This window comes from Syngnathoides biaculeatus, chromosome 17 (assembly GCF_019802595.1).
Source record: "Syngnathoides biaculeatus isolate LvHL_M chromosome 17, ASM1980259v1, whole genome shotgun sequence".
NCBI classification, from domain to species: Eukaryota; Metazoa; Chordata; class Actinopteri; order Syngnathiformes; family Syngnathidae; genus Syngnathoides; species Syngnathoides biaculeatus.
The window spans coordinates 21453225-21472673 of NC_084656.1; the positions used below are offsets into that span (position 1 = coordinate 21453225).

The 19449-nt window shown below is 44.5% G+C and overlaps 1 protein-coding gene across 7 annotated transcripts in view; it reads left to right on the forward strand.

The window, feature by feature from the left end:
- Positions 1–19449, forward strand: part of LOC133491243 (disabled homolog 2-interacting protein-like) — a 92603-nt gene that overhangs the window by 31844 nt on the left and 41310 nt on the right. For 6 of the 7 annotated variants that reach the window (XM_061802226.1, XM_061802225.1, XM_061802227.1 and 3 more), the window contains 2 exons: positions 12098–12225; positions 18506–18624. In XM_061802226.1, coding sequence (XP_061658210.1) covers positions 12098–12225; positions 18506–18624 — 247 coding nt within the window. Of the gene's footprint in view, positions 1–1587; positions 2188–12097; positions 12226–18505; positions 18625–19449 lie in introns of those variants that run through there. The other variant, XM_061802228.1, reaches the window with a different exon arrangement.

Here is a 19449-nt window from a genome sequence, read left to right on the forward strand (position 1 = left end):
GGCAGGCTTGTTTCATGACCGTGCAGCCCTCAAACGGTGCCGCTGGGCTGCCAAAACAGTTAGCCACACGGGCTACAATAACTCAGACCAATAACTCGGACGCCACACAGGATGTGAAGTTGTGGACCCCCGACCGATAACTAGAACCCACCGTTAGCTTGACCAGCTTCAGCATAATTTCAGGGGAAATATTTAGGACATTGCCCAGTCTGATCAGACAGTTTTGATAGAGCCATTACTGATTTATGCATTCAGTTAATTCAGCGACAATTGGCTTCAACGCCAATGGCTGTGACTGGTGAGTCACGGAAGGTGGCTGGTGATAACGCTGCCTGTTGTAGCTCTGATGCTCGACTTCAGCCAACCCACCTCACCCTAGTACCTCACACCCAGAATGCAGCTCAGATGTCGAGTGTGAAAGGAGCTTCTGATGCTAACGCTGAGGCCTGTAAATTCGGGGGTTTACTTCAACCTCCACTTTCCGCCTCGGTCCTTACACGTTGAACAGGGAAAACCCTGCTTCGATGGCCGTTTTGAACGTAGTTTCTGATGCGATCTCTGAGGCTGGAAGAGTCACATGTCGACTTCACCCCCCATGTCCCAACACAGTTTGACCTTCCCTATTCAGGACCGCACACACAGGAGCGTGAACAGGGCGTCAAAGGCCAGGTTTCGATGCTGCCTCGGGAACCGACTTCAACCAACCCATCCTACATCGGTATCTTAAGACAAGGCAAGCAGAGAAAACTTGGTCTCGACGGTCAATGTTAAAGGAAACCCAACAAATTTGGTGGTCAATTTCAACCCCAATCCCACCTTACACTCAGCCCAGTAAATGGGGGGGAATGGTTTTTCAGTAGCCAGTTTCTGATGCTTCCAATAAAGCTGTAAGATTTGCAGGTTGACTTTGATCAGTTCCTTTCCAGGACCTTTGACACAGCAAAGCGAACAAGGAACTACCCAGATTCAGTAACCAATGTGAAAAGAGGTTCCGATGCAAAGCCCAAAGTTAGAGCTGGTCAACTCAACCAACCAATCCTGTATCAGTACCTGACATACAGTTACATCAAAATGGGTGGGAGTCATCCTCATTTGCCAGCGTGAAAGAAACTTGTGATGCGACCTTGTGAGTTGACCTCGAACTTCACTATCTTGGTACCTCACACGCAGAACAACAAAGGTAAAATCCCATCGATGGCCAGTATGAAAGTGGCTTCTGATGCTACGACCTGGCAAAACGGCGGACGACTCCTCCATTGAACAGGCAGTGTTGAGGGACTCGAACCCAGATCATGATTATTAGCTCGTATGGGTGGAGAGACTCTTTCTTTTCCTTTCAAAGCAAACAGACTTGTTCTTCTTTGCCATCAATTGAAGCTTTGTTGAGGAGCATGACCTAAATGACTGGAAAGTGCCCCCCAACAAAACACCAGCTGCTGTTTTATCTCGCGACCAAACCCAATTCCGTTGTACGCCCGCAAAAGCACGTTGTTTTCTGATATGTGTTGTTCCCTTGAAGTCTTTATCTGCGCTTATTTGCTTTGGTTCTCTGGCGCTTATAGGCTCTTCCTCTTTATTGCAGAGAGAGCGGTTTTGCGTGTACTTTCGCTGTCACTACGGGATCTTTCTGCGTCGTCTCAGACAAGGGAGCGCTGGCTTTTCTGGGGTCTTTTTTTCTTTCGCGATAAAATTCCTTCCTACCACACTTGGGGAGCTTTCCTGCCTGCCAGGATACACGCTCGCACACGCTGTATTCCCAACTTCTGGGATGTCGTTGTGGGAAACTTTCTTTTATTTTTGTTTTTTTTTTTTTTCTGAAGTAGTGGGGGCGGGAGTGTTTTAAAGGTGGAGCTGCAGGGACAGGCAGGACAAGAGCAGCTGCAATCTCCTCACTTTGCTCTGTGGAATGTTTGGACAATGCAGGAGTTTGAGCACAGGAGTACTTTCCGATAACAACCCGTTTTTTTTTTTTTTGTTTGTTTTGTTTTGTTTTTATTTTTTTTTTTTTACTCACGGAAGAGGACTTGAGTTTGGAACAGAGACTCAGGAGTAGCGTGAAAAAGATGGCAGGGATTACCAGGAAGGGATCCGGCAGACGGTCTTACTACTACAGATTCCTGGGCAAGTCTCGACTGCAGCGTCAGCGCAGTCGCTCTCGCAGTCGAACCCGGTCGGCTGCAAGCAGGGGTAATAAACGGCATCTAGTGAATAAAATCTGGTACATTGCTTCTCGCCATGGGACAGTGGTACCAAAAGTACTCAACGCTGTACTTTAGCAGGAGTACAGGTATTTGTGTAAAAAAAAAAATGACGTAAAAATGTAGAAGTGCCGACTAAACTCTTGTACTGAAACTACAGAAAAGGAATTTTGCCTGTAAATTTTATAGAATCGTCATTTTGATAACTTGTCATAAGTGGGGGGAAAAAACAAACTAGTTTCCCTTTTGTACTCATCCCTGCCTGCCCTCCCAGTTGGATATTTGACTTCAAATGCCGTCAATGGCAGTGAATTAATTAAAACTTACTTGTTAGTTCTCAGAAAAGAACATCACTTTATACTTCGCATGCTAAGAGCTTTGCTAACATCATGAACTGGCAAACAAAAATGTAAAATTAGCTAATTATAACGAGCAAATAATTTTTGGCTGTCAGAAACAGGTGGCAGATTTTAGCCTGGCACAATACAAATCGTCCAGCAAGCAAGTCAGTGTCAAACAGTTCCACTGCGCGTAAGTCAAAATGGTTATTTTGCATATAAACGGTAAACGTTGTTAAGGGTTATAAGAGTAGATGCGATTAAACTAGACACAAAATGCAGATCCCAGTCAACAAAAAGTGCGTAGGCAATAATTAAACAGCCTCATTGTTAGCCCAATCGCTTAGCCGCTCATGTTATGTTACAAAAAGCAAAAAAAATGGATCACCATGGCCTTGAGAATCCATACAGATAAAGATTTTTTTTATCTTCCTGTAATATGTAACAGTTGTAAATTATCTGGACAATTGTTGCATTTGGCTAACGATATACATTACGGTGTTTGTTTCTCTCGATATGAACAGGCAATGATGATGATCATGAGTAACAAACAGTGCGATCGCTCTGATAAGGTTACAGTACGTCCAGTGCACGAACAAGTATCTTGATATTGTTGCACATCTAGGACCCTCGTGTCATTTACTTGTTAGCGACAAACTTCTGGGTCCCGACCCACCAGTTAAGAATCCCCAATCGAGGAGATGTCAAGCTACCATTCGCTAGCGTGGTTTTGGATGCATTTAAAGCAACTCGTGTTCATTTCTGGTTCCGGCGCAGCTCATGACAGTTTGACGTTGGCATTCGCGCGCTGACGCTAGCTCAGGGCCGCCGTGGCAACAGTTGACAGTCGGTCGCCCGGGGTCGACCTACCATTCGGGGAGAAGGGGGGGAGGGTCGGTGGCGATCGAAGCTCGAAGTTTTTTCTGTCTATGTGAGAGGTCGAGGAGGGCAGCACATGAAAGCCGCTTTCACGCTGCCTTTAATCGTGTGTCAAAGGTGGCGGCTACCACTGGTACTGCAGAACGGACCCGCGACGTTTCCATCTTACGAGTTAGCATCCGTCAACACAATGCACGTCAATGCTAGCCTTCAGAAAAAAAAAAGTTCAGTATCACTCATTTGTGTTCTACGCAAATTTGCCGACTTAGGGGGTCCAATAAAGCCCCTTTCACGCCGTATTGTGTCGTCAAAAAATCATGAATATAGTAAAAAAAAAAAAAAGTATTTGTACCTAATGAGAGGTTAACCCCATTCACCCCACCGAGGCTTCGTTGTGACCATTTCAAATTAAGAAGGCGCAGTACATCACTCGATTCTGTTTTTCTTCGAAAAGTACAAACTCAAGGCTGCCGCTAAGTGTTTGTCGGCCGCGTTTAAAAAAAAAAAAAAGATGAAAGCGTCACTTTAAATGTCGCTATCGGGATCATCCGTGCAGAAAAAAACCACGCATGCGAACGAACACACGTTGCCTTGATCTCAGACCGCCGTCTGAGCGTTAATCTCGAGGTTCATCTCGCAAGGCACCTCTCGACATGCTCGTTGTCCCTTTGGCGGCCGCGTGAGTCCGTGTGTTGTTGTTTATTTTTTTGGTGGATGGAAAGTCTGCTATCAGTCGTCTCTCTCTCTCTTTCCCCTTTCTGTCTCCCTCTCTCGCCAATTTAGTGATATTTGCATAGCACATGACACTGTGTACACCGGTGAAGCCTGGGCCTGAAAAACAAGCACAAGACGTCTTTCAATTCGGAATAGCAAAGTTATCTCCCGATAGAACAGCAAAGTTCAACTTGGCAAGATTCTTTTGAAACAAGTAAACACGGCCAGCTCCCAAAAAAATGACCACCAAAGTCTTAAAACTAGTCACACTAAGATTATTAGATAGACCACAGGTGTCTAACTCAAGGCCCGGGGGCCCCATCCGGCCCGCCACATGATTTTATGTGGCCCGCGAAGGCAAATCATGTACGTCAACTTCCGTGATCCTCATTCAAATTTGTACCAAAATCATAATGTTGAGGCCTTGCAAGCGTTTGTGCGTTACCAAACATCAACAATAGTTGAAAAACACACTACCCTTGAGTTCTGATTCGAAACGTAATTCATAAATTCCACGTGTCAATACGATGAGGCCATTAACGATTTTTATGGTTTCACAGTCATAACCTGAACTACAGTGTGGCCCGTGACAAAAATGAGTTTGACACCACTGAGAGAGATAGATAGATAGATAGAGATAGATAGATAGATAGATAGATAGATAGATAGATAGATAGATAGATAGATAGATAGAGCTACTGTCTGTCTATCTAGCTATCTATGGACAGATACATAAACTGCACTTAAAAAGAATGACGTAAGGATTGTACTATGTAGTTCAAGGAAAGGATCAAGTAATTGAACAGGAGAATTTGAAAGTTTTGAAGATCTCGTGAAACAAGTAAACAAAACTAGCCTCAATTGTCCTCCGACGTCTTAAAACTTGTGCATCGTTTGTATCTCCTATATGAAGCAAAACTTAGTCAAGACCAGAAATGAAATCTCAGTAAGTCCCAATGTCAGGATTTTTCAAGGGAAAAATGCACTTAGACGATCTTGGCAACTTTGGTAAGCCTTCACACAACTGCTACTTTAGCACGCGGAGCAGCAACTCCTACAAGCAAAGCAGACAACCGTGCTCACGGGCATATATTCTTCTCTCTATTTATGTAGCGGGGCAACACAGAATAATCCTCATTTTCCTTTCAAATGTAAAGCTAACACTCTGGCAGACTTTCCAAATCCCCCAAAGAAGCCCATTATTTGGAGCCGAGTATCTTTGTATTTTAGTCAAATTTATTTAGCTCCCCAGTGAAACTTTGTGTTGTTGAAGACGAGAAACCAGACTAGATCGCCCTTAGCTGTTTTCATCCAAACCGGTTTCCTCTCAGTGTACTGTCAACTGTACAGCTTACTGCTTGCTTTAAAAATGTTCCCGTTGGTTTTTTTGTTTATTTTCAAACGCAATCCCCAGATGTTTTGTGACTTTTTTTTTTTTTTTTAAATCCCATGTTTCCGTGGGTCTCTTAACACAAGTCGGTCAACCGATAAACCCAAATTGTCTGAGTTCTGATGAGTAATGTTGATTTCAGCCCACAAACCGGTAGACCTGAACCATCTCGAGTCCACAGTGAGTGTTTCTAGCGTGTCTGCTAGCTTGACTTAGTCAACGGATATAACCAAATCATCTCGGTCAGCAAACTCAGAGAACCGATACAACTTGATCATCTTGAGCTTGCTAGCTCAAATCACTGAACTAATACATGTACGTGAATATCTGAGTATGCTAATTTAGGAAATTGATACAGCCAAATCATCTGACTCAATCGTCCTTCCACTGAGTCCGCTAACCCAAGTCACTCGTGACCTGATAGAATGAAATCGATCCGAGCCCAGTAACTGGAGTCAGTCACCAAATTATCTGTCCTTCCACTGAGTCTGGTAACGCAAGTCTGTAGTGACCCCGTACAATGGAATCAATCCCAGCCTGGTGACTGGAGTAAGTGAACGATTACGTCTGAATAATCCGAGTTTGCTAACTCAAATCATCTGAGTCCATTTTTCCGCTAACTTAAATCAGCGAACTATTGCAATGAGTCCGGCGTCTTTCTGGTTAGTTCACCAACTCGTTCCGTTGGTGTTTCCGGTGAGTACCTTACTTTGATTCAGTGAACCATAACAACCGGTTGTCTTGAGTCTGCGAACTCAATACGACCAAACGATCTGAGTCTGTGGTGTTTTCGGTGAGTCCTCTTGCTCAAATAATTGCAACAATACGACAGTCATTTGAGTCCGTTAAACTGGAGTCGGTGAAGAACTTCAACCTACCGTTCTTCCCCGATGTCTCTCGGCCGTCGAGCCTTTGGTACACGAACGGAGACAGTCCAAATGAGTCAGTGCTACTTCTGAGCACTGCAATAACAACGACAGGTGCAGGCTAATCCCGCCTGTAATCCATAAATATGGAATCAGATTACATAGTAGAGAGAGAGAGAGACAGCTCTGTTTTAAAGGGATGGTGTGCAGAGTCGGTGGTAAATCACGACAGATTCCATCGACAAGAACTTCCTCTGCCTAACATCCACCACTTCTTTTTCCTCTAGCACTCAAAAGAATGCTACTGCCGGATGAAAACCAGATTTTTGGGGGGGACTGGTAAAAGAAGTCCACCATGGCATGAACGTGTGACAGAATTAGCTTTGTGTGTTAGTTGTACGTCCGCCAACGCGAGGCGGTTGGTTAACCATTTGATTCTGTGGTGGTCTTTCAGGTGAGTCAGTGAACCAGATGCAACCGAATCCCCTGCAGGGTTTTCAGTGTCTGCCAATCCGAGATCATCCGAGTCCGCAGTGTTTTCGGTGTGTCCGCTAACTGGAGTCATCTCGAGTTTGCTGCGTTTCGACTGCAAACCATCTTGGCACGTTTTTGATTGTCCTCTCGGCTTGCGTTAATACGACATCTCGGGGGGTCAAGCAACCACACGAGCAGCAAGCAGTCTTGTGTTTTGGTATTTTTTTTTTTTTTTTTTTGCAGCGAGCCGTAAAGTCTGATAAAAGCGTGCCTGAAATGTTGGCGTCTTGTGACCTCTATTACACGGATCGCCGTTCAGGCGACGAGTCGCTAATGAGACGGCGCTACCCGGCAGTCTAAATTGCCTCGCATCGCATTGTTCCGTGATTGACGTTAATGCAGCGCATTTAAATTCAAGAGACGACGCGCAAGCCCGTCGAGGTGGGTCGTCTTGCACCTGAAGGGGGTGAGGAGAAACAGAATCTCGCTGACAGCCGTGTGATACATATGTATATATATATATATATTTTATTATTTTTATTTTTTCCCCTGACTGGGCGTCTCGTTGGCCTGCAGAGGATCTAAAACAACGCGGCAAAGTTTTGACAGTTCCTCAAGTCGTCCTGTCAGAGCGACTGATCTGAAAATCTGTTGTTGTTTTTTTGTCAACTCACAGTTCTCAACCACGGAATCGTAAAAATCAAGTGACGGTGAAGGGGTTTTGGGTGTTAGAGGTAGGGGTAGGATGAGGGTTTAAATCTCGCGGTTAGGTTCGAGGGTAGGATTTTGGGGTGAATTTATGTAATCGTAAACCTTTAACACAAGAGTTGGGTGATCGTTTCCATGATGACTTATAGCTACTTGTACTCAATGAGGAAATCTACGCCGGCGAGAGACGTCAAACACTGCGTCAAATGAAGTAAAACTAACGATGAGGGCAAAGAGCAAGGCATTTGCAGACTGGATCGCAATACGTCAGGATTTGTTCGAAAACGTATCAACCGCTGAGTTTAAATTTTGTGGGGAATTTGGTAGAAAACAAATCAAAACACTACATCATAGATACAATAATCTTTTTTTATTGCCGTTATCTGATGAAGGTCTGTAATATAACCCGTGTGGGATCACTTCAACCACGAAAAGTATTCCAAAAACCGAAGAAATAAGCAGAAAGCTTCGTCACTGCCGAGCGTCTATTTTAAGATCGACGTCAGGCAACTAACTACAAAGCGTGCGTGTGTGTATTCCTGTCATAGCACAAGACTCCTCATTCTCTTTGGAGGATATTTTTTTTTTTTTTTTCAGCCCTGAGGGTGTCGGCTTCTTGTCATTGCGAAGAACTCAGACTCTCTGAATTATTGTTATTATTTTGCACTCAACGATATACATGTGTAGTGCAGCAGTCTTACCACCGCATTTCCGCTTCGACATCTCGCAGTCATTTTGCCGCCGCCGTACTATTTATTTTGTTTGCGTCCTCATTTCTCCTTTTGTTTTTCCCGGGCTAGCCGTCAGCGGGTAAAAGCGGCAAAAATAGCGAGACGGAGGTTTGCCGCGGGTCACGAAAGGCGAGATCGTTGGCGAGCTGAACCGCCGGTGGGAGCCTATCGATTTAGTTTTGGAACAACGGTGAACCCACATCGATCGCAGGCGAAGACGTTCCTGACCCAACTCTTGACGGGTCAAAATCGCCGATATTAAGACGCAGTGAAAACACATTTATTTTCCGATTTTTATTTTTTTCCTCCATTCTTTTAAATAGATGAACAAAACTGACATACAACAAAAGAGACTGATCAATTGTATGTTTGAGTAACAAAGTGTTCAACAAAAGCATACAATTATTTCCTTTCACAACAGTTCGGATAATGCTAACCTACAACGCAAAATGCCATAGACGAACTAACAAAAATTAACATCGAGGTTACGGTCATTATAAACCTTTGAACAAGTGCTTCTTTTACACATACAAACATACAACAATGCTCACAGGGAATGTTCCCTCTAATTTTTTACGTGTCTGAGCAAACACACTAAGCCCGTGAGCGCCCCCCTTTGACCACTCTGAGCAACATCAGACGTACGCACTGCGGCCAATCGGTGTCATCCATTGAAGTTTCACGGCTCATTAAAAGGTTCAGATTACATTCCCATCAGAACATTTTTGAGAACAATTTTGTGTTTTTTGCTAACATACACTGAAAATGTCAACAAACGAAAAAAAAATACATTGCTAATCAAGCCAACTATGAACTATAAATTTGAAATGTTGCTTTTTTTCAGGTTTTTTTTTTTTTAACCCACAATAATATCCCTGTCTGTTTTTCTTGGTGTAAAACAGAATTATTGCTTGCAGAATATCTTTAGCAATGCATGTTGAAAGATGAATGATGCTGCCAAACAGTTTTAGGGTTAATATTACGTCCTATATTTAAAATACATAATTGGCTTTTTGGGTAATGTATTGTTTGTGATTTCATCTTCGATCAGGCTGTGCCGAGGTGGAATTTCAACACTACACACCAATTGGAATTACCCCTTTAAGAGCAGAGGGGGCGGTGTCAGGTAAACCAGGAAGTAGAGTGTGTGGCCCGGTGTGGCCGGGCAGCAGCTAGTTGTGAGCGGCAGTGTGCTCCCGTGATTTAAAAAAAATAACATAAAATACGTCACACTGTAGTTCACTGCGCTGAGAGTGCGCGACAAGTGCGCAAATGCGCAGTTGCGCAGCTTAGAGGGAAAACTGCTCAAAGGTGTTCTGGAGTTTGGGCTCTTCTCTGCCTCTTTGGCTTGGTCTTCTCAAACAAAAAAACGAACAAAAAAAATAAGGAGTAGAAAGTACAAATACTTGATTTCAAATGCCAAGAGTCGGAAGAAAAATACTCAAGTACTGATCGCGCCAAAATGTACTAAAGTGGCTACAAAGTGTTTGTACTCTGTTACTTCCCAACACTCCAATAAAACGACACCACGGCTCAAAGCACGTCGACAATGTCACACTAACAACATCCTGTCATGTCAAAAGTTTGCGACGTGTCGAGACCCGCCCGCACGGGTTGTTTTATTTTGTTTTGTTTTCAGGGGAGACTCGCTCACAGCTCACCCTCGACCTTTACCGTCCGCGCTCATTTTCCAACGGGAATGCCCCCGTGTCGGCCTCGCCTCGAAGGGATTTTACCGGCGCTTGATGTAGCGTTCCACACGCAGGAAATGTGCGGCGTGACCTATATTAGTGAATGTTAATGGAAGGAAGGAAGGAAGCGGAGGGGGGGGGGGGTGTATAGTCAAGGAACCGATGGGGGGCCAACCCGCTCTTCTCGTCCGTTCCATTTGGAATGCGACATTTTTGAACAACATGGCTAGCAAGCTTCTTGACTACCTTTGAAGCACCAGTTGTGCAGTGCCGTCTTACAATTTTTCATACACTATATTATTTGAGCAGCACGGTGGAGCAGCTGGTTCTGAGGACCCGGGTTCGGTCCCGGCCCCGCCTGTGTGGAGTTTGCATGTTCTCCCCTGTGCCTGCGAGGGTTTTTTTCCGGGTGGGCACTCCAGTTTCCTCCCACGTCCCAAAAACATGCAGCATTAATTGGACACTCTAAATTGCCCCAAGGTGTGATTGTGAGTGCGGCGGTTTGTCTTTATGTGCCCTGCGATTGGGTGGCAACCAGTTCAGAGTGTACTCCCGCCTCCTGCCCGTTGAAAGCTGGGATCGGCTCCGGCACTCCCCGCGACCCTTGTGAGGATAAGTGGCAAAGAAAATGGAAGGATATCTTATTCGACTATACATTATTATTTTTAATTGCTACAATTGGCTGGTAACCAGTTCAGGGTGTACCCTGCCTCCCATCCGATGACAGCTGGGATTAGCTACAGCACTCTCCTGACGCTCGTGAGGATAAGCAGCTCAGAAAATGGATGGATATTTTCAAATGTGTACTGGCAGGTGATGAAAAATATCTAATAGGGACGTTTAATACCATTTATCAATTTTTCCATCACCTGTAATACATTTTATCTTACTTTTTTCATTTGTACAATATTTATTAATCGCTACGCTGTACATTTAAGCAGACGTGCTTATGTGATTTTTATTTTTTAAATAAAAAATAATTGTGCTTGCTATCTAGATAGAAGCAGTTTTCTTCATTTACAGGAAGATGGTGGAAGCATGTGTCAAGCGAAATATTTTCCATTGATTAAAAAACAATAAAAACATGTCATCTTATCTGGCATGTCGCCATGAGGTGCTATAACTGGAATTTTATGAGTCTACGTATAATCGATTATTTCCCATTAGCCCAAGACACATCACGCAAGGCGGTGAGAAGCACATTCTTAAAAAATTCACCCCCGAAGTCGTTTTAACTGATGATATTTAGTCGAATTTTGAGTAGACCTACAAAAAAGCCTCGAGAAGCCATGAGGAAAATGACAGGAGGACGTCTGCCATGTCGGTTTGAATCGAGCATTTCGGACCAGTTTTAGCATGCCAGAGCTACTTCAAAGAAAACTCATCTTTGTGTGTTTTCTAACTCTTCTCGGCGGATGTTGAAAAGCTAAATCGTGAAGGATTTGAAATTCTGTCCATGCAGCACGGCAGCTTTAGCAGTTATTTGCGTTGTTGTGCTTTTACACCAGCCCATGAAATGTGTTGGTTGCTAGTGAGCATGTTGTCTCAATTAAAGCATTTACGGTAGCAAACGCTCCCGCATCCAGATGGCCTTTGTGGGAGAGAAAAGGAAATCTGAAATTGGCGCGGCGGGAAAGTAAATCTGTTCCGTCTCGTGTTTGCTTTGGTGTTGATGTTGACGCCGGACGGCGGGGTGGGCGTCTTCGCGCCGGAAGGCGGCACGCTACGCAGGCAGAAACGGCGATTCCTCCGTCTGCCGAGCCAGTTTGTGCCCCGCCGCTTCTGCCGTCAACGTGGCCCGTTAAACAGCGGATGGCTAATTCGGCGCAGGCTAGCAGACGGGGTCGGTGCTGACGAGCGCGGAAACCTTGCAAGCTTGCTTGTCAAAAACAACACAAAACACGGACATCTGTGGCCAGTAAACCCATACAAGTCGTTTATGAAAAAAAATAAAATAAACATTTAGCATATCCTACATCAGTGGCTCTCAGACTTTTTACACCGAGCCCTTCCTTTCCGCACGTGCCGTTAGGGGTCGATTACAGATTCAGACGTTCGTTGTAAACAAATTTCTGTTTCATTTTCTGTTTTTGTTGTCGTCTATGCAGAGTCACCTCCAGAGAAGTCCGGGCGCCGACGCAGCATGCCCGGCAGCCCGATGGACAAAACCCCGCCCGCCTTGGAGGCCACGTCCGCTGCCGCAGCCGCTACACCGTTCAGAGTCACCATGAGTACTGTGAGTCCCATTTTGATCGTGGTGGTTCTTGTTATTTGTGATGTCTGTAGGTGAGAAGCAATGGCATCATGGAATCAGGCCATAACCCTATCTAATACATCAATAATTATTTGCTGCCAATTTGAAATTTTTAAGCGGGCAACAGTTACTTCAGTACATTTCAGTCTTCATTGTTATACTTTTAATAAGGAGTTGAGTTAGAATGCGTACTTTTTTTCACCAACCAGAGTCTTTTTAACACAACAATCAAAAATGCATTTCAGAATTTTTGTTTTCTTTTACTTGGGCGTTGAATCAGTAGGTCTGTCTTTACCAGAGACGCTTTCGAAATGCGCCGATGTGTACTTAATTACAGAGTGTGGGTTCTTTTTGCCACCTCTGCCCTCCATCAAGCAGGATCTCAGTCTGGCATCCAGATGGACACGACGTGGTCTGGAATGGCTTTGATGGAGTCGACACGCAGCTTTTTGATGTCGGTCACCGAAGGTTCGGATTTGAGCGTGTCCGCGCTGGTTCGACACAGATTTCGCTTTCATTTCCCCGCGCGTGACATCAAAGCCCGGCTTCAAGCGAGCGCGGCGGTCAGCGTGCGACGCGCGCAGCTTTTATCGTTCTTATTCCGGCCCAATACGGGAAGTGCCACATTCAATTCCGTAGACAAATGAGCGGTCAATTGAGCGGAAAATTCCGTGATGAGTCATCAATTTGAAGCTAATTAGCAATTAGCCGCAGTTATTTGCATGGATAAGAAATATGTGGCGAGGTGCAGCAAGGGTGCCGTATAAACACTGGAGAGTGTATACAATAGCGTCGTGCCAAATTGACTCTTTTTTTTTTTTTAAATAAAACTTCTTGCCTGACCTTGATTTAGGCCCGCATGCTAGCTAATATTATTGATCAGCCTCATATGAAGTACTGTAGGTTTGTGTTGAATAATTTAAAAGGTGAACTCACTCACTTATGTGACATGATTTCAACGATTGTCCAAATGCATTTTTGGTCAATTCTTTCGAAAGAAATGAATCCAATCGTAAGAACAGTTTACATTCGTAAGGTTTATAGTTTACCGCTGAACATTTTAACTCCGTTACACGTCGTACAACCCTTTTTTTGTGATCCTCTCAGTTTGAAGAGATTTGCCACTTATGGATTTTTGGTATTCATGGCAAGGCTCAGTAAGAAAGACGTAAGAAAGTATACGTGAATGTTGCTGTGGTATCGACAATTTCTTGTAAGATGTATGTCGGGGGGAAATATGAATATTGTGGCGTTACTTTCTCAGGAAATGTGTTTTTTTTTTTTTTTACATACTTTGGCGTTATTTTGCATATGCCAGTTCTGTTGCTTTTACTGTTTTTACTGTCATTGTCTCGTCGACTCTATGGGGGTGATGTTCTACTCCACACCAGGAGGGGGCAGCATATGACTGGCTTGGAGTACATTCATTTGGAATTTCTCCCCATTCTTTTGTCTTATTTCCTCAGCAATTACACACATTCCTTAATTATTATTATTATAATTATGCAGTCTTTCTGGTTTTAAGGATTTTTGAAAAATACCTGCAGGTTCCATTCTTTCTGCTTCAACAAGTAATCATATTCTCAATCCATATTTTTTTCTTCCCCAGGCTCCTTGTTTCTATTTCTGTCCTTTCTTGTCCATTCCCCCCCCCCCCCCCGGCGTACGTATTTTTCCTCCCGTCGCTTCAGCCGGTCGACGCGAGCAAATTAAGTGCACTTTGCGCTAGCGCCTAGCGTGGGGTTAATGTAAGCGCCAGTGGACTGATTGAAAGTTAGAGGATAGGCGGCAGGCCGTCGGGGAATAAATAACACCGCCGTGGACTCTCTCAAGATACGGTACTTTTTACACGCTTTTCGCCATCTCGGAGAAGGATGTGTAAAATTTCATGTTTGCACGATTTAAATCTAATCACGGCGTACGAACGGTTGTTTATTTTAGGGTTTGTGTAGTAAACTAATAATGTGATGAAAGTCGATGACGTCAGTGATGTTTTTGCGCCACAATTCTGTAAAAGGGGATGCGTGGTTTTTAAAAAGAACGGGGTATAGGGGTGGAGCCCTGCCCCGGATATTGGCCCCAAATAATCAACTACCCCCCCCCCCCCCACAAAAAAAAAATAAAAAATTCACACAAATATGTGCGTTCATCTGAGATGACACACTGTGGCGACCCCTAACGGGACAAGCCGAAAGAAAACACAAAGGTTTAAAACATACATGCTCAGGAGAAGCGCGCGTACATAGACACACGGTGAAGACTTTCCATAACTCGCGCTGACGACCCAGGCTAAAATTAGCTCCTCCTCAACATACAACAATCTCGTCAAAGTCGAGATATATAACAACGAATAGCAGCAGTTGCTACTTTTGTATTAGTCGCGGCTTTGGCGCCATCTTGTGGAAATGTCACTCAAAGAGCACAGTAAAATATAAACAGGTGGGTGAGATTTAACGCTAACCCAAAACGTGACGATGTGAATTCGCACGAATTCCGGTTTTATCGTAGACAAAGCGTTTCCTGTCGACAGGTACTTGTGGCGGCAAACAAAAGGCGAGTCTGGCGTTGGCGTGCCCGTCATAAAGTTGCTCTCTAATTAAAGCCCCGGAGCGACCTATCCGTCCGTCCGTCCGTCTCTGGCGGCTAATGGGCAAACTGTGACGGCGAAAAACACGAGAATGCGTTTACCACTTAATTATGACTGGTGGAGAGAAGTACCTTGACATACAGCCAACCAATTTATGAGTTGAATGAATTTCAAGTGGCTCAGCTGGTAAAGCGTTGGCCTCACAGTTCTGAGGACCCGCGTTCGATCCCGGCCTCGCCTGTGTGGAGTTTGCATGTTCTTTTCTCCAGGTGGGCGCTCGGGTTTCCTCCCACATCCCAAAAACATGCAACATTAATTGGAGCCTCTAAATTGCCCCTAGGTGTGATTGTGACTGTTTGTCTCTATATGTGCCCTGCGATTGGCTGGCGACCAGTTCAGGGTGTCCCCCGCCTTCTGCCCGTTGACAGCTGGGATAGGCTCCAGCACTCCCTTGTAAGGATAAGTGGCAAAGAATACTGGATGGATGGATGAATTTCGAGTCATCATATGGTTGATTTTTTTTTTTTTTTTTTTTTTTTTATCATTATTATTTTGCCGCAATGCAGAGAGAGAGAATTTTGTTTGACGCACGTTTTCCTTATCAACTTTTCCCACTATTGCACCGTCAAAAATGTGAAACTATACAAAAAATGGGCATCGATGTTAAGGTAATTCAACCTTCAACTATACTGGTATTATCAAAAACGGAAAATTCCAGGGGTAAAATAACATATTGTATTTTAGCATTTCACTTACCATCGCTAAAGAGCGCTAATCATACCTATAAGTCTAATTTTAAACCCACATAGATCTTGCTTTAAATTGCTGTCCGGTGAAAACTTTCGATCAAAATTAATGATAACAACACAAACACAGGCGAAAAAACATAACTTTGCATCTGTAGTAGCGACTGCCAAAATCGCTACCTCATCACTCATTGAACATCTCGCACATCGTGCCTTCTTGCCTCCTAATTTCACGAATTTACTTATTTTTCAATCAGAAACGCTGTCATCATAATAAACATAAAGGCCAAGTGGAAAAAATGTCCGTCACTTTTTAGCATTGAGCATCGCTGAAGCTCGCTAATCACAGTTACTTTGCCAATCTTGGCTATTACACATTGTTAACGGGAGTAAAATGATAAACAGAAACACAGGCAAAAAAAATAATGTCTGTCGCTGTTAAACTCAAGGCCCGGGGGCCAGATCAGGCCCGCCACATGAGTTTATGTTAAATGTTTATGTTTGTTTCAAAAATCTGTACCAAAATTTCAAATCGTCATATAACCTAAACGATCAGGTTGAGATATTACAAGGCATTTTTCTGTTACCAAACATGAATACGTTACCCTGGATTTCCAATTTGGGTTCCGGTTCATAAATTATGTAAACATGATGAGACGATTAAACATTTTTATTATTTCGCAGTCAAAACGGCCCTCTGAGAGGAAACCGTAACAACAATGTGGTCTGCGGCAAAAATGAGTTTGACACCCCTGCTCAGCATTACTAAAAAAAAAAAAAAAAAAGTGCTAACTGCAATCAAGCGCTGCGTCGGATTCTGACGAAATTTGCAGAATTTTCTTTTGTTTTTAACCTTAAAATGTTAAATGAAATGAAATGAAACACAGCGCAGAGAGGTGCTTTGATCTTCTTCACAACAAAAATAGTCATCAGTCGCGCACGGTTACATAAACGTGCTACATTTAATTAGCGCTGGCATCACTTCGCACGCCGCGATCGTCCTCCTCATTCGACCCCCCCCCCCCCCAAATACGAGCAGCATCCTCATCCTGCCGGTTCTCCCCCCCCCCCCCAATATTCTCCTCGCTCCAAATGCCAGCCGACAGTTGCCATGGCGACGGCGGGGCGCTTGGGGAGCGCGGTTGCAGATGTTCGGCGGCGGTGAAAGTAAACACGTTCAGACAAAGAAGAGGAGCGGGGGGGGGGCAGAACGGAAGGCGTGCATCCGGCGAATTAGCGCCTGATTACCGTGTTTGAATAGCAACCAGTCGCGGCGAGAGCAGTGATGTCATTAGCCGGGAAGCACAACATGCAATCTTTAATAAGGGGAAGACGGCTACTAGCGCCGGGTAACCTCTTCAACCTTGTCCTGACTTTACCGGCCGGAACACGAAGAAGTGAACTCGTAAGATCAGTCGAGATGCTGACGGCCGCCGCATGGGCGGGAAAGTAAATGTCATGTTTGCATGGTTAAACAGGACACCTTTGGTGGGGTGGGGGAGGGGGGTGAAGGGGTGAATGTTACAAGGGGTACACATGGGGTGTGTACATTTAAAAAATAAATGTCATATTTTAATGATTAAATATGGTATATTTATTCGCGATGAAATGGCTTTTTTTAGGGTGTGCATGGGGATTTGGGGGGGGGGGTGTCAATTAAATTGGAATACAAAAGAGGGTGCACGGCTTCAAAAGTGAATGTTAGCATGATTGTGGATTATTCTTTCACTGCAGCTTCTTCCTGATGTTTAAAGGTCAAGTGTCACGCCTAAAAACCTTCTAAAATAGATAATTGTAATGACAAATACATGTAGCGTGATTCCCTTCCATGTCCGTATGAAAAACAATAAATATGAGCGGAGAGGGCGTCATCCGTATGCAAGGTTGCCTGCATCGTCTGTCCGTGACGTCACACCGCCACCGCTGTGCCACCTACTATGGGACACGGAAGCTCTTTTCGAAGAACATCTCACAATCGAGTGAAGTGACCAGTGCGATATTCCCCTATCGCTTGGAGCCATATTTAGATGATATGCGGATCACTTCTAACTACCAACAGACTCGCAGACAGTATGTATGAGCCATCCCGGGTGAAGCCGTCTGCCGCGGACACAAATGAGTGAAGTGACCGGGGCAATATTATCCTATTGTTTCGTTTCGAGCCATATTTAGATGATATGCGGATCACTTCTAACTACCAACAGACTCCCAGACAGTGTCTATGAGCCAGCCCGGCCCAAGCCATGCCTCTCGTCCAAAGCCATGCTCAGCGCCGACGGGTACGTCGACACATTTCGCACCCCTGACATACGTGCGCGGATCTTTTGTTACATTCTGAGAGGATTACATCTCCCCCCCCCCCCCCCCGCCCCCCCCACAAAGTATTATTTATTTTAGTAGCCGCATACACACCTGCCTGTCATTTTAACCCACGAAGCTCTCGTCCTTTGCACCCGTGCAATCCGTTTTTCAGGACGAACCGGGTCTTTTTGAAAAGTGTGAAGAATGAATCCATCCTCCAGAGGGTTCGAACCGTATCCAGCAATACAACGAGCCGGCATTTTGGCTAAACGAGTTAAACAGACGAGACCGCTTGAGTGGGCGTAGTAGCAAACGTCACTTCCTGCTTCTTCTCCAAAACAAATCCCTCGGGTGTGACAGAAATCCATATTCGTCAAAATCATGTTGTGTGGTGGGGAAAAAAAAAATGGATGGGTCCATTCCGGCTACCTTTTTTTTCCATTCATAACACTAAAAATGATGCATTTCATGACAGTGGCACTTTAAGGGAATGTGTAGATTTAAAAGTGAATCTTGTCTTTAATGGGGATCTGAAATTGTTCATGATGCACATCAGTGACATATTTAAGACCTCACAATGACTCAAATTCAAATTCATTTGCGGACATCTCTGTTTTTGGTCCACCAGGGTTTCCTGAGTCGGCGGCTGAAGGGCTCCATCAAGCGCACCAAGAGTCAACCCAAGCTGGACCGCAACTCCAGCTTCAGACACATCCTGCCGGGGTTCAGGAGCGTGGACAATGACCGGTGAGCTGCAGTGTTGTCGGATGCCCGCGTTGTAAATGATGCTTTGTGTCCAACGGGCCTACGGGGACGGCAAGAGTTGAGATCTTTTTTGCTCCCATCCACTTCAGCTGCCTCATTCTTGTCAGGGTGCATGTTGCGGATTGCAGAAATAGCTGCTTTTGAAGTAGAACGTCCATTAAAACAACATCCAGTGAGTTCAGGAACTTCGTTTAGACAAAGGCAGTACTTTGCCGCCATCTGGGCGCACGTTGATACCGCGGAACTATGTCGAAGTGAGTCTTGGGAATTTCGTATTTACAGTTATGGACCTCCGGTCCGTTATGACGTCAGGCAGCACTGTGCTCGTCTGGGAGACACAGAATGTCGTTCACAACCAGAAGAAGAGGCAGAGAAGGTCCCCAAATAGTCATAATAATAATAATAATAATAATAATTTGCACAGAGAATAAGCAGAAATTATCGTACGCCTGTAATACTCATTTGTATGTTTTGCTGCTCCTTTGTGGGTAAAGTAACAGTCGTCGGAATGTTTAGAACTATGTTAACAATCGATGCTGATTTCCATTTGCCCGTCTATGGCACATTTGACTTGATTTGTACATGGGAATGCGAGAAAAAGAGCTGCTGCGTATGATCATTTTCCTCAGTTTCTTATGAACTAGCTCACGTTTTCCTCCAAAACATACAACTGTATTTAGACGATGTGAAATTTGCGAGGTAACGCGCGGGCCTCAGAGTTCGATCCCGGAGCTTGCATACTATCCTCGTACCCGTGTGGGTTTTCTCCGGGTACTCCGGTTTCCTCCCACATCCCCAAAAAACTGG